This window comes from Montipora foliosa, chromosome 1 (genome assembly GCF_036669935.1).
Source record: "Montipora foliosa isolate CH-2021 chromosome 1, ASM3666993v2, whole genome shotgun sequence".
NCBI lineage: Eukaryota > Metazoa > Cnidaria > Anthozoa > Scleractinia > Acroporidae > Montipora > Montipora foliosa.
This window is the reverse complement of record NC_090869.1, coordinates 2,726,888-2,741,887: the sequence shown is the minus strand read 5'-3', so window position 1 is coordinate 2,741,887 and position 15,000 is coordinate 2,726,888. Positions and strand designations below refer to the sequence as shown.

At 40.5% G+C, this 15,000-nt stretch overlaps 3 protein-coding genes across 4 annotated transcripts in view; all 3 read right to left on the bottom strand.

Annotated features, from left to right (window-relative positions):
• The window catches only part of LOC137993521 (uncharacterized), a 520,905-nt gene that overhangs the window by 103,199 nt on the left and 402,706 nt on the right, over positions 1-15,000 (bottom strand). The window lies entirely within an intron of this gene.
• The window catches only part of LOC137995578 (dehydrogenase/reductase SDR family member 1-like), a 95,767-nt gene that overhangs the window by 36,004 nt on the left and 44,763 nt on the right, over positions 1-15,000 (bottom strand). The gene's annotated exons all lie outside the window — the stretch shown is intronic.
• LOC137994612 (protein NLRC3-like) overlaps positions 595-15,000 on the bottom strand; it is a 34,288-nt gene continuing 19,882 nt past the window's right edge. For both annotated transcript variants that reach the window (XM_068840253.1, XM_068840309.1), the window contains 4 exons: positions 11,956-12,588; positions 7,656-7,742; positions 6,777-6,857; positions 595-5,916 (listed from right to left, as the gene is read on the bottom strand). In XM_068840253.1, the coding sequence (XP_068696354.1) occupies positions 3,071-5,916; positions 6,777-6,857; positions 7,656-7,742; positions 11,956-12,588 (3,647 nt within the window). In that variant the 3' untranslated portion in view covers positions 595-3,070. The remainder of the gene's footprint in view (positions 5,917-6,776; positions 6,858-7,655; positions 7,743-11,955; positions 12,589-15,000) is intronic.

Here is a 15,000-nt window from a genome sequence, read left to right as displayed (position 1 = left end):
TAGCACCTAGCAGAAATGGGCTAGACTTTCCTCCAAAGGGGACTCTGGTGTACCTCAGGTGTAGTTCTTTGCCGTTTATGTTAAACAGAAACCGGAATGCGTCTCTATCCTCCTCTCTGACGCCAATCTGCAAGAACGCCCTTTGAATATCCGCTAGAACAAGATGGGTGGACACGCGTGCTCTGATCAAGATGTCCCACAGTAAGGGCTGCAATGATGGACCCGTGTACATGCATTCGTTTACACTGTTGGCCAGAGGGTGTGGTTTCGCACTGGCATCGAAAACCATTCTTACTTTTGTCGTACTTGCACTCTCTTTAACGACTGGTTTGTGTGGCATGTAAAAGGTGCGGTCTCCGGTCGGCGTTTCTGGCGCAACTTCCACTATTCCTTCCTCTAGCTGATCTCGCACTATTTTCTCGTAATCTTCTCTCAACTTCTGGTCCTGGCTCAACTTCCTTTCAACCCTGATTAGGCGTCTCCTGCTTGGCTGTTCGTTTGTACTACACAAGGAACTACCTGGAATCCAAGGCACGCTCACTTCGTATCGGCCGTCTACTGTCCTTGAAACTGCTATACACGTCCGACTGATCATCCTCTCCTCTGTCCTCCACTCCTAACACATCTAAACTGTAGAGCTTCTCGTACTCGCTAGCCTCCTTGACGTACATACACTTGTCGTCTGCGTACTCCTCTCCTCTGCGTATGATCCAACCGAACGTCGTGCCCTCTACTATGGGGTCCTTGGGACGTCCCTTGAATGTTTGTTCGGTTCGTATTTTGCAGTAGGTGCTGTCACCCAAGATCATGTGTATAGGGTACTCTTCATTCGCTGTCATGTAAAATTGTTTGTCCCGGGCGTGTTCGTATTTTGTCTTCAACTCCCTAACAGTTGGTCTTCTCACGGTTGTGAAATCCTCCATCTTACTGCCAGTGATCTCTACTTGCTCACTTGTTCTGTTAGCCAAGTCTCACTTCAAATATGGGCATGGACTGTTTCTGGACACCGTTGATAGTGAGAAATTGGCGTGACTCATGGCGTTTGGGCTTCAGGTTCAGCTTCTTGATTGCTTCTTTCGATATGAAGTTTCTTCCAGAGCCCGTGTCCACGTAAGCCCACAAGATGACTCTCTGAATCTTCAGCGGAATGATGGCTGGTAACGATCGATCTTCTGAGCCAGGGTTGTATGCGGTGAACACCGTGCCATCAATCGGTCCATTTAAGGAAGGTCTGTCACACAGGCTTGTGTGGTGTTTCAACTTGCAATTGAAACAGGGGCGACTTCGACAGTAATTCGCTCGATAACCCTCACAACCACATTTGCAGCACAATTTCTTCTCGTGAAAGAACTGCCTTCTTTTTTCTAAGGTATTGAAAACTTCACAGGCTTCCTCCCAGTGGTCACCTTGACAGTATAGACAAGAGGGGGCTCTAGGCTCGAGGCCATTTTCCCTCTTTCCTTTTGTGTACCAGTGCCGTTCCCTTCTACGTAAGTTCCCACTTTCAGCCGAAAAGTCATCAGCCTTGTTTCTTTGGAGCCATTTTTGCAAATTCTCGATCAGTTCTTCCATGTCCCATTCTTCCCAATTATGGTCAACTCTAACTAGGTCGGGTTTTACTTGGGGTAGCTTCTTAAGTGTCGTCATCACGAACCCCCTCAACATGTCCTCCTCCCCCAGGGTTTGCAGGGCATCGAAATTTTTGCTTAATCTTTCATAGAAATCTCTTACTTTATCGTAACTGTTTCCTCTTACTGGCGTCAAGTTTATGATTTCGTCCATGTGGGCATTTACTACAAGCTTAGTTTGCCCGTATTCCTTTTGTAATCTTTTCCCACGCCATTTTGTAGCCCAAAGCACTGCGTTTAAGGTTAGATACTCTTTCTCCTACCTTGGGGACGACCATCTCAGGCAAGTAGCCAAATTTCTCTCCATCTGAAACCGGTCGGCTGTGTACTTGCGTGATGAACATATTCTCAAATCGGATCCAATCTGATGATGTGCCCTTGAAGGGTGTGATCCTTAACTTGGGAAGCTTTGCGTGAGTAGCTCTTGCGGCCGTTTGCATCTCCAACCTTTTCTCCGCCACGCGTAACTCAGTTTCTCCTCCCAGAATTCTCTCTCTTGTTGTTGTCGTTCTCGTGTCACGCGCTCCTCTCGCTCCCGTTTGGCCTCCCAATTCTGCCTTTCGATTTCATCGTCTCTTTCTCTTTGTTTAGTCGACAGTATCTCAGAAATTTTGTCCTTTTCCTGTATAAAGGGAGAAAACCCAATCTTTTTATCCTTCTTCCATTGTCGAACATCTCGCGCTGAAACTCCAAAGTCCAACTTCATGCCTTCTAGTTGCGAAATAAGATCCGATTATTTGGGTCCCTTGTTTTATGGCAATCTCCATCTCCATGTAATCGTTATTTCCAATGGCTCCATGTAGTATTTCAGCTTCGTAACCTCCTTATCGATGTTTTTCTCCAGCCGCACCATCGCCTCCGAAAGTTGTGCTCTATCTTCCATGATGTGATTACTTTACTGCTCCGGCCACGCGGTCAGTCAAAAAAATGAATTCCTCTCTCGTTGTCTCCGCCGTTTCCCAAATCCTGATCCCAGCACAACAAATGTACCGAACTTGTGGGGTACACTCAAACTCACAAAAGATTCCTTTTAGTCACTTCGATTTAATTCAATCAGTCTCACTGTCTCCTCGCTTACAAGTCTCGTTTCGCCTCAAAACCTGTCAAAAAACTCTACCCTATCGGATTTCAAATCAACAGCTACATCCGATGAAACGCAATCACAAGAGTTCCGATCAGATCATGATGAGTCAAACCACATCGTTGGCTGTGTTAACGGTAAAGAAAAAATTGTCTCCGAACCGCTTTTAATCGGTCAGGACCCAGTTTCCTCTGTAGTTTAAAATGGCCCTAAAGATGAGCATCGTCTCGAGTGGCAGTGTAGGCCAATCCTGCAAAAGGTTATGTGCTCATGCTTGACTATCTAAAAAATCCAGATCAGTCAGCGTAATTCTGTCTCATGTAGTCAATCAGCTCATGCCTGACTACTTAAAAAATCCCGATCAGTCAGCACCAGCGGCACCAATTTCGTTGTTACTCAAATCCAAACTAGTCAAGCATGTGTTGACTTTGAGAGCCTCAGAAAGTGATTTAGCGCCAGCGGTTCCAATTTCGTTCTGACTTAAATCCAAAGTAGTCAAGCATGTGTTGACTTTGAGAGTCTCAGAAAGGGATTTAGCACCAGCGGTTCCAATTTCGTTCTGACTCAAATAAAAAGTAGTCAAGCATGTGTTGGCTTTGAGAGCCTCAGAAAGGGATTCAGCGCCAGCGGTGCCAATGTAGTTGTGATTCAAATCCAAAGTAGTCAAACGTGTGTTGGCTTTGAGAGCCTCAGAAAGGGCTTCAGCACCAGCGGTACCAATGTAGTTGTCACTCAAAACCAAAGTAGTCAAGCATGTGTTGACTTTGAGAGCCTCAGAAAGGGCTTCAGCGCCAGCGGTACCAATGTAGTTGTCACTCAAAACCAAAGTAGTCAAGCATGTGTTGACTTTGAGAGCCTCAGAAAGGGATTCAGCGCCAGCGGTGCCAATGTAGTTGTGATTCAAATCCAAAGTAGTCAAACGTGTGTTGGCTTTGAGAGCCTCAGAAAGGGCTTCAGCACCAGCGGCACCAATTCTGTTCTGACTCATATTCAAAGTAGTCAAGCATGTGTTGACTTTGAGAGCCTCAGAAAGGGCTTCAGCGCCAGCGGTACCAATGTAGTTGTCACTCAAAACCAAAGTAGTCAAGCCTGTGTTGACTTTGAGAGCCCCAGAAAGGGATTCAGCGCCAGCGGTGCCAATATAGTTGTGATTCAAATCCAAAGTAGTCAAGCATGTGTTGACTTCGAGAGCCACAGAAAGGGAGTTAGCGCCACCGGTACCAATTTCGTTCTCAAACAAACCCAATGTAGTCAAGGATGTGTTGACTTCGAGAGCCACAGAAAGGGAATCTGCGCCAGCGGTACCAATTTCGTTCTCAAACAAATCCAATGTAGTCAAGCATGTGTTGACTTCGAGAGCCTCCGAAAGGGATGCAGCGCCAGCATCACCAATTCTGTTCTGACTCAAATTCAAAGTAGTCAAGCACGTCTTTTCTTTGAGAGCCCCAGAAATGGCTTCAGCGCCAGCGCCACCAATTCTGGTCCGACTCAAATTCAAAGTAGTCAAGCATGTGTTGACTTTGAGAGCCCCAGAAAGGGATTCAGCACCAGCGGCACCAATTTTGTTGTCACTCAAATCCAAAGTAGTCAAGCATGTGTTGACTATGAGAGCCTCTGAGAGGGATTTAACACCAGCCGCACCAATTCTGGCATGACTCAAATTCAAAGTAGTCAAGCATTTGTTGACTTTGAGAAATTCACAAAAAAGTTTTTCTCTCCGGCGACTAGGCCATGTCACAGCTAGGTATGTAACAAGAAAGGTCTGCCCCAAAGTCTGAAGTAACTTAGATGGAAGGTTACCGTCATGACATTTGCATTCCAATATACAATCAAGTGCTAATTCTAAAATTTCTTTTTTGCAATTCTTCATTCCCATATCGGACGAACTCGCAAGCTCTGCTATGCTTTTCACCAACGAAACTGTCATCTCTTCAGATGTTGCGGACAAAATACCACTCATGAATAAAACCACTTGTTTCAGTTCATTCCTGTTCCTTTCATCGGTCACTACTGATCTACAATCTGTGTCTCCATCAAGGATCTGATAAGCAAGATAAAAGCCAGCAAAGAACTCTTGAAAGCTTTTATGCAGAAAGCAAAAGCGCGAGGATGGTTTCCTCCTGCTGCCACCGGTCTGGATCGAAAGAAACCCAAACTTGATCAAATTACTGGAACTGCCTTTAAATTCATTCTCGTCGAAAAACAACTCTCCTTTACGTAAAGACTGCAACGCCATGCATCCTAACTGCACCAGGTCATCCTTGTAAATTTCCAGTAGGTCAGCATCACTGCCTGTCGATGATCGATTTTTCTTTTTATATCTTAACAAAACACATCGCACAATTTCTGTGTACAACTGTGTCCTTTCCGGTGGAAGTACACCATTGAAATCTTCAATAAGGATGCAAAGCAAAGCGGTATTAAGAGGATTCTGTGTCAACGGTCTCAAGTCTACATTTGCAAAAAAGTGAAAGTCAAGCTGTTTGAGTAGCTCTTTTGCCAAGTGTTCCATGCCTTTAAAGTACTTAAGAATGTAGTTCTTTGCGTCTTCAAGAGTAAATCCCACAATCTCCCACAGGGTGTCACAGTACCACCTCACACTCTTACCAGTTTCATGGCGTGATGTGATAACAATGTGGCAATTGGGTAACACTTTACTTTCCAGAAGGTCGTTGTACACGTCAACTTTACTGGAATCCATTTCATCAAGTCCATCAAGCACTAACAGAACCTTGGATTGATTTTGTCGAATGAACTTGAAGAACCATTCCTTGTCTTCTTCGTCAATATCAAGAGGAAGAATTTGGTCATCAATGGCCTCCCAAATATCAGTTTTAATATCACGACACCTTAAAAGCAACAGAACGTCAATCTCGGGAAAAGACTTGTCCCATTCTTCTCGTTTCATTGCCCAGTCATATGCCAGTTTCTGACAATAGGTCGTCTTTCCCATGCCTGGGTCTCCTTCAATTAAAACCGTGCGTGGCTTTGCACAATCTTCATGTCCTTTAAAGATAGCTGTCATGTTGGTGATTTCATCAGTCAATATTCCCCGTGTCTTTTTTTTGCCCAAAATCTTTAACTTGGTAAAAATAGCATCGAGAGGAAAGCTAAAGTCATCAAGCCATGGAACAGGAAAAATGATTTTTTCACGAGTACTGTAGAGCTGACGGACCCTTTCTATAATACTGGCAGAATATGGTAAATCTGCAAAAGACAAAAATAATTTTAAAAAAGGTGTTGCCTGCAGTGATCTTTTTTTTTCGCTCTAACCTCAACCTTATTCTGTTCTTAATTTTGACACTATGGAAGGTCCCGTATTCAGCAATATTTGAAAAACAAATAACACTAAGAAAAAATGTAGTTTGATAGTAAAGCAAATTACTTATTCCCATTGCAAAGTAAACGTCATGAGTTTGAGACTGATCTTTGCGCCTTTCATGCATCCGGGTTCCAAAACCTACATGTATCAAATGGTGAAATACTTCCTTACTTTTCAACACAAGATATCATTTGTTCAGAAAAAATGTTGTAACAACAGGTCAAGTATCCACTCGAAAAAAGACAGAATTCTCTCAAGGAGTCGTTATCATATAATATTCTCCCTATAATTGACTGTAATTTGTAATATTAATGGGGAATAACACACATATCTCCTGAATGAAAATTAATCCTTTAATTATAGTTTAACTACAAAACAATTCCACCATCCACTTAAGCAACTTCCAAACCTTACTTACCTTATTTTATTTTATATTACTTTTGCCATTGTATATTAGATTTACAGACTACAACAGATGCCAGAAAAAAAGATTAATGGTTCACTCACATGAAACTCCAGATGGACATTAATTTAAAAAAGATACAAAATACGAAGTTTTTACTTCATCTGTGGTAGAATTAATACTTGTCTGGAATAGAATTTTTAAGTTTCTCTCTGAAGGATGCCGGAGATGCAGAGCGAGTTTTATCAATAGAGAGAACGACGAAAAGGAGGGAAGACGAAAGGAGCTTGCATGTCTTGTGTTGTAGCCTGACATTTCCTTTCAGTGATTTGAATTTATTACCTTGATCTTGCTGACTGTGTGCGCTGCTTCCTGCAGTTGCTGAGAGAACATCAGCACAGCTTGCTTCTGGATGCACAGGATCTATTGTAAAATAACCAACACGCTGTCACGTTAATAACAAGAGAAACAGCAAGAATTTTATTGGCACTGTCAAAGGCAAATAATTATATTAACATTTAGAAACTAGACAGAAGGAAGAACCCTTATGACACAGCTGACTGGGAAGAGAATGGCACTAAGCTAAATTAGGAAATTGATCACCTAAAATAAACTATAATTTAGTGATGTAAATGCAGCTGTAAAAACATCGAAAACATAGTACAAGTGCTGAAAATCAAAGACAACACACATCAGAAAGCAAACCAAGTCAGTAGATCTGTATCAAAATAGCAGAAATACATGTAACTAGGACTTTGACAGTAATACCTATAATTATAAACTGAAACAGTAGGTAAGTTGGTATATTGAAAGTGGAAGAGAAAATCATTTCATGTAAATAGTACAAGGTTTTCATTATTGTTTATCAGAAAAATATAGTAAATACCAAACTCAAACAGCACAAAAAACACCCCAAGATAGTACATCGCAAATGTAGGGCATACGTAAAAACGGCGTGCGAAAAACACCCCCTTTAACCGCAAACAAAAAACCTAAAGAAATTAAGTGATGTCACGCAAAAATAGTAATGCAACTGTAACAATAATTACAGGCTATATCTGGATAAGATTTGACCAAAACAGATTTTTCAGCTGCATGTGGTCAACTCCAGTTTGATTATTGTTGACACTAATCCTTTCTTGATTAGTTTTATCACACAACATCCAATTTCGACTTAAGTAACTTCCAGACATCTTTCAGTGATCTGTATGAAGTAGTTACCTTGTTCATGATGAGTGTTTGTGCTGCTTCCTGTAGCTGCTGCTGCTGAAACAACATCAGCACAGCTTGCTTCTGGCTGCACACAATCTATTATAAAATAATCAACATGGTCTGTTGTTAGGTTAATAGAAAAAGCAACAGCAAAAATTTAATTTGCACTAATGAAATCGCATAACTTCCCGCATAATTGGTGCATAATTTCCCAATTTTATCGCATCCTATCAGAAGCCCTGTTTATTGTAAAGCAGTCAAATTAGACTTAACCACAAGGAGCAGTTGTCCATCCTTGATGGTCAGCACTCTGCAGAGATGATTAATAGACATATGCCCCTGGATCTTGTGAGGTTTTCAAACCAATATGCACGATTGAAACACATTGTGTTGTCATTCATTGTGTTTTAAAAGGATTCATTGGCATTTTGAGAAATGTTTATCAGTAATCTTCCAACATCCTGGCTGCCTCGTTTGACTGATCTTATTTATCAGTGTTAATTTATCGACTAATCACGCACTCTCTTCCCTTTGTGCGTGGATTGCCAGGGTTTCCCAGGCATGAGAGCCCTTTCCTTCTAGAAGTTGGCTACCAGTAGACATTTCAGGCACCCAACCTACACTGTATGCCATGCAGCTGGTAATTGATGGTAATAAACAAGTAGGGCAACTAAGAAAATTACTGCTTTTACTTTATTTATTTTTCAACAAAAGACATCAATCCTTCAAAATGCTCTTGTAACATCAGCCAGTCAGGGCGTGAAATTGCGCCTAATACAGGCACCAATGCAACTAAACTTTTCACTTTGGTGACTAAATCCTGAAAGGTAGTCGCCGAATTGGTGACTATAATGCTTTGTCATACCTTACGTAGAGATACAGTGAATAAAGAAGATTTTCAAAGATGAATCTGCGGCAAACTTCCTTGTTAAGTTTGTTTGCAAAACGCAGCACATGCATCTCTCACATCAACAACTAGACGACAAATTGGATTTAGGTGAGCTTGAACGTTGTATGTGACTCAACCTAGTGTCCACTTCGTAGCATGTGCAAATTTTGCAGGCTAATCTTTCATCGCATCTGGCAACCACATTCCGCAGTGTCGAGTTTGTACATTTAAATTTACAATGAACGAGGAAAATATTGGATGTGTGGAAAGTGATTGTAATGATCTGTTTAATCAGTTAAATAATCACGACAGCAGTTACTGGAAGAAGATATTTTGGCATTTGCTCGTGCATTGGAGGCCAAATATGCTGAACAAAAAGAGTTCATAAGACGTCTTCAATTTAAGGCCCACCTGGGTCTGCCAGCAGAAGAAATAGCAATGGCATTGATTCCTGAAGAGCTGCCTTTGCAGCCAAACTAACTCTTTTGCGAAACAATGTTTTTTTCCGGCCTGTAAAACCATGTTTGGCAATGTCACTTAATGATAACAATCACTATAGACCATGCAGTCCACCAAGCTCATGTTGTAAAAATTCATTTGTTGTCTTTAAAGTAATAAGTGTTTTTCTTCATACTGTATTATAAAGGACAATCATTTATGAAGCATGAATGAAAGGACAACTGCTATTGTAAGAAGACTTTTCCTTCCATTTGTTGGAAAAATGCTTATTGATTTATTAGTTATTACTTAAGATCTTTTTTCAACAATGTAATGGCTACAATCTGGAACAAAACCTGTTGGGACAAAGCGGCATTTTTGGTACTCCAACCACTTATCCAAATGTTCAGCTTAAAAGCCGCCCTTTCCCCTCCCCCCAAACTCAATGTTACCTTATCTTGGATGGAAATATGCTGTAGAACATATGACAATACTCAGCAACATTGACTGAGGGGGAAGGGGAGTGGGAAGAGGGGAGTAAGAAGGGTGTGTCAAAATGAAGGTGAATTAGTGTCACTGTCTCAACAGTTTTGTCGGAGATTGTCTGCGATCGCATAACCTAAAGAAATAGCATTAGTTCAGTCTGTAGTTTTTCAAACCAGGGCAACAATTTTTGGACAGTTCAGTAAGTGTGACTCGAGATATAATTTTGTAAGGAAAAATAGCTAATTAACCTCATTAGTGAGGTCACAAAAGGAAAGAATTGTGTGTCCTTACACTGCAAGTATAGTTTTCCGGAGAGTAATTGAGGCGAAAAGACGAACTTATGCAATGTTTGTGTATCAAAAGGATGTGTGGCCAAACAACATAGCTTTCTATCTACATAGGGTGAGTTTCTACCACTAAACCAATTTAGTAGACCTAGCAAGGGGACCGCAAGGGCCAAATTGATGCAACAAATGCAAAGGTCTTAATAGAAGTGGCACGGAAAAGGGTGCTAAAAAACCGTAAAGGCGGGAGAGTCATAAAAGTTATTATTTTTCTAGAGCTATGGAAAAGGAGTCCTCCGGTGCACTCAGTATGAAAAAATGAATGGTGAGTTGTTTGCTTGCTTCGTGGAGAACAACTATGACGCCATGTGTATGCTGGCCAGAACGGGAACATCCCGGTCATTGATTCAGGGTGGAGCCCCCAGTCAAAATTGTGTCTCTGAACGAAATATGTTGGAACGCAGGGGTTCTCAGCTATTAAACATACTAACCAGTGCCCAGAAGCCCGGACATTAATCCTACAGAAAATTTATTTCATTTAGTGAAGTCAAAACTTCACAGAGAGGCGATTAACTTCAACATCAGGAAAGAAACATACGACGAATTTTCCACCCGTGTGATTAGAACACTGATGACATTCCCAGTAGAAACAATCAATATCTACCAGACTTGATGGATAATCGAATATTCCGAGGAAAAGGCTACAGAACAAAATATTAGAAGTTATATATCTTAAACAGTTTCTATTTAAGGTGTAAAACTCACCCTTTGAGAAGTCTGAGAAACGCACTTACAAATAAATGGAATGCTCTAACTCAATTATCATTTATTTACTCAAAGACTGGATGATCGTAAATGTCACGAACGAGGAAGGAAAATTTACTTCAAATTGATATTCTGTGGATGTTTCTGGTCAAATTATAATTTAATATGGCTTTCTTGAAGATTTCGTACCTACTTACACGATTAACAGCGAGTTTGAAGCAAGTTTCAACGGTTAACAGCGGTTAACGCAACATCTTTAAGGAGAGGACTCTTTCAATTGCTTGTTAATGCGAGCGATGTCTGTTAACCATCAAAAACTCTTGTTAACCGTAGCTATATTTCTACAGCTCCTTTCTATAAATGACATGTTAATCGACTCATGATTGCTGAAAGACTTTATAGACGTTAAATAAAGTCGCTGGAAGACACCAAGTAAATTCCTTATGTTACTCCCTTGGGATTTACTTTCCATCTACAGGCCATCATGTCACTTTGACGATCATCAATTTGTCCACTTTTAACAAACATTATGGGGCCTTTAGAGTGAGAGATGTTGCTTTGTCTCTATATCGATAGAAATGTCCTGTTCAAAGTGTGTTTTTGGTGTGGGTAAATGAGCAACACGCCCGTCAAGCAGTAATAAAAGATCGCGCTAAGAAAGTCATTTCAAACAGATACATTAAAATCCGCAACTCTCTATAAGATTTTGCTCAAGACAACAATTCCAATACTTAAAACATGGCTTAGGAACCTGTCAAAAAAAGTATCTTTTCAAACAATTTCTCATTTTTCGGCTTTAGAAACGTTACATGTTACAGACAATCTCGGACAAAACCTGTTGAGACAAAGCGGCATTTTTGGTATTCCAACCACTTATCCAAATGTTCAGCTTAAAAGCCACTCTTTCCCCTCCCCCCAAACTCAATGTTACCTTATCTTGGTCGGAAATATGCTGTAGAACATATGACAATACTCAGCAACATTGACTGAAGGGGAAGGGGAGTGGGAAGGGGGGAGTAAGAAGGGTGTGTCAAAATGGAGGTGAATTAGTGTCACTGTCTCAACAGTTTTGTCCGAGATTGTAGGTATTGAACTTGAATAAATTTATTTAAGTTTGTGAGTTTGTTCTTTCAGTTGTGGGCTGGGCAATTTTGGGTGACTGTGTGAATCAGGAGCAATTTATCCTCCATTCTTAAGAAAAGGACGTCACCATTCTTCGATTTGAATCGCTAAAATTAATCAAAAGATCTTTTTGCTAACTTCATTTTGGAGGGTCTATCTAGAACAATGACAGCGTAAGAAAAATTTGTTAACTTTCTCTTTAAGAATGCCGACGACCTTTTTGGAATTGGCTACCACTTTGAAAAATTTAGGAGCCAAGTGGCTACCAAAAAAGAAGTTAATTTCACACCCTGAGCCTAGTAAGTTTTCACTCCCAACAACCAACCTGCAGCTCTAGAAGTCTTCATTTTACACTCCCACTCATTCAGTTTGTCCTTAATTCTGTTGTCATTATCTTTCCACTGCTTCAGAAGTTCTTTGAAATGTTCCTCATCCCATGAATTTATTTCTTCTTCCTCCATTTTACGAATGGCATCTTCATATTCAGCTCCGCCCAATCCTACCAGCATTTCCTGGATCTGCTTTCTGTATTTACAGAATTCACCATCACTAACAGAGGCCTCTTTAGTATGGGCCGATACTGCATTCACACAATACTTCAAACGTACAATGTAAGACTCACAGCTAGTGTCAGAGGAATGGGGAAGTAGATCCCAGCCAGTGGCTGGAGGACTCAGGTTACAGATTGTCCTCAGAAGCACAATCAAGAGAGAATTGTCAAAGCTAGTGGATGATACTGAAGAGCATTCAACTGGATACAATTTACTCCACTGCTCTTGACTGAGGATTCCTTCTTTTCGAAGAGACCGAAGCTCAGAGTGCACTGGCTCACGTTTCAAGGTACTCCAAAGGTCTTGTGGATGAATTACTCTATCAAACACATGCCTCAACACTTGTGACCCCAGCCTGACCAGAAGGCAACATAACACTGTGTACTTGGTTTTTCCATCAACAGCATCTGAAACAAGTGTGAAAAAAAATCTCCAGGGCATCATTCTGGTTACTTGAAGGGCCATCATTATAATGATCTCATGGAAGGTTTTCAGGATTGTCTACAAATAACAATTAATTTAATTGTTACTTTCATTTGAAAATTTAACCTCCTATGGGATCACATCACTACGGACCCGTCCTTCGACCCAAGACAGATCAGTAATAGACTAGTTTGCCACCCACAGGTTATGTCTTCAAATCCTGTTCAAGCTGAAAGTTTTCAGGCTTTACTTTTTACTGTTCAAGTAACTGTGATACACTTCAGTCTGCAGTTCAGATGTGTGTTTCGTGTTTAGTCTAATCATATCTTCATGCTCAACAGGCTTCAATGCAAGAGTGACTGAACACAAACATACAACAACAACAAGCTTTATTACCAAAATAAAAAAAGTTTGTTTACAATAATTTATAATAATACAAAAAATAAAATAAAAGCTGGTTTACTAACTTACATGTATAACAGAATACAGAGCACTAAAGCAATGTCCACAACTTCTGGACATTATTAAACAACGAAACAAAGCACCAAAACACCATGTACTAACCGAGACCTTGATTAAAATAACGACAAAGGCATTATCGCAGTGATCACAGTTTATTTTCAAGCACATTGCTCTTGGAAATCATGCATTGCACACGCAACCTACAGATTTGTAGGTACAGATTAGTGAAAAATAATACTAACTGACAAAGGTTGGATTTGAGATTAAGTATTGTTTCAGGCCTAATTATTGCTCCTAATCTACAGGTAGATAGATAGATAGATAGATAGATAGATAGATCGATAGATAGATAGATAGATAGATAGATAGATAGATAGATAGATAGATAGATAGATAGATAGATAGATAGATGGCCTTTATGTTTTAAAAAACGATGAGTATTAAAGCTACATGAGCTTGTGGGGTCGTTTACAATAACTAATCACTAACTAACTAAGAATGTATACAAAAAGAACACTGAACGTAAAATTAGCGGTGTTGACAGATATGAATATAAACATAAATTTAAATATATACAAAGTCTTCTTTTCTAAAATTACAAGTGGATACAGACGTTATCTTAAAACTAAATTCATTTAAAATTAACTAAGGATTTGAGCTTTAGTCTGAGGTCACGATACGGAATGTTTTTTGTCAAGGTACTGCAAATATTGGTCACTGCATTCCATAGGGCTGAGCCACTAAATGCGACAGAGTCTTTCATATAATGTGTGCTGAAGCGTGGAACAATTAAAGAGGCGCAAGACCGGGTTAAATAATTTGTGGCCCGTTTCTTAAAAATCAGATCAATTAATGTGTTAGGTAACCTATCGTGGTAAGCTTTGTGGAAACAGATAAAAATGGCTGATTTGTAATAAATAGACAGAGTCTGCCATTGGGCCCGCTGTAAGACATCAGCAGATGTCATGTCTTTCGGCAAATTAAAGATAAGTCTCGCAGCCCTGCAGTGAAGTCTTTCTAGGGACTGAAATAAGTCAGAATTATGACAAGATCCCCATAGTATGAGACCATAGGTCACTGAAGGCAAAATTATCTTACGGTAGAGATCCTGTCGGACGTTCCTAGGGAGAAATCTCGACTTGTTAAGTAATCCTAATTTTTTAGCAAATGATTTTTTTGAGTTCCAGCATATGCAGAGTCCAAGTCAGTTTTTCATCGACGGTCATTCCCAGCAATCGTGATTTCGATACCCATTCAATTGTAGAGTTACCAATGAAGATCGGGGAGGTATTAATCAGGGGGTTTCTTCTAGAGATTAGCATGGCCTCACTTAATCTGTTAACTAAACACCACTCGTTTAATTCACGGAGTGCAGAATTTAACAGGACAATACTTTTTTCTGCCGTTTCGCTTATGCAGTAAACCGTTGTATCGTCTGCAAACATATAAACGGAACCGGAAGACACAGAGGACGGAAGATCGTTCGTGAAAAGGGTGAACAGTGTCGGCCCCAGAACGGACCCTTGAGGAATTCCAAAAGAGACCGGTATCATCTCTGAAGTCGATCCATTAACAATTGTAAATTGCTGTCTTTCACTTAGATAACTTCTAATCCAGCCCAGGAGTGGTCCTGATATGCCAAAGTCCCTTTCTAATTTCATTTCGAGAATGGCGTGCGACACACTGTCGAATACCTTTTTGAAATCTATGAAGGCAGCCGGGACCACTAGTCCTGCGTCTACAGCTTCTGTCCACATTTCAGTGAGTTGTGTTAGTAGTAATTCAGTTGAAAATCCTGCGCGGTATGCCCATTGATTATCCGTAACTAGATTATTAGCTTTATATATATGACGAACAATTGCGAGGTTGACTACTGATTCAAGGATCTTACTTGGGACACTTAGCAGTGATATCGGTCTATAATTGCAGCAATC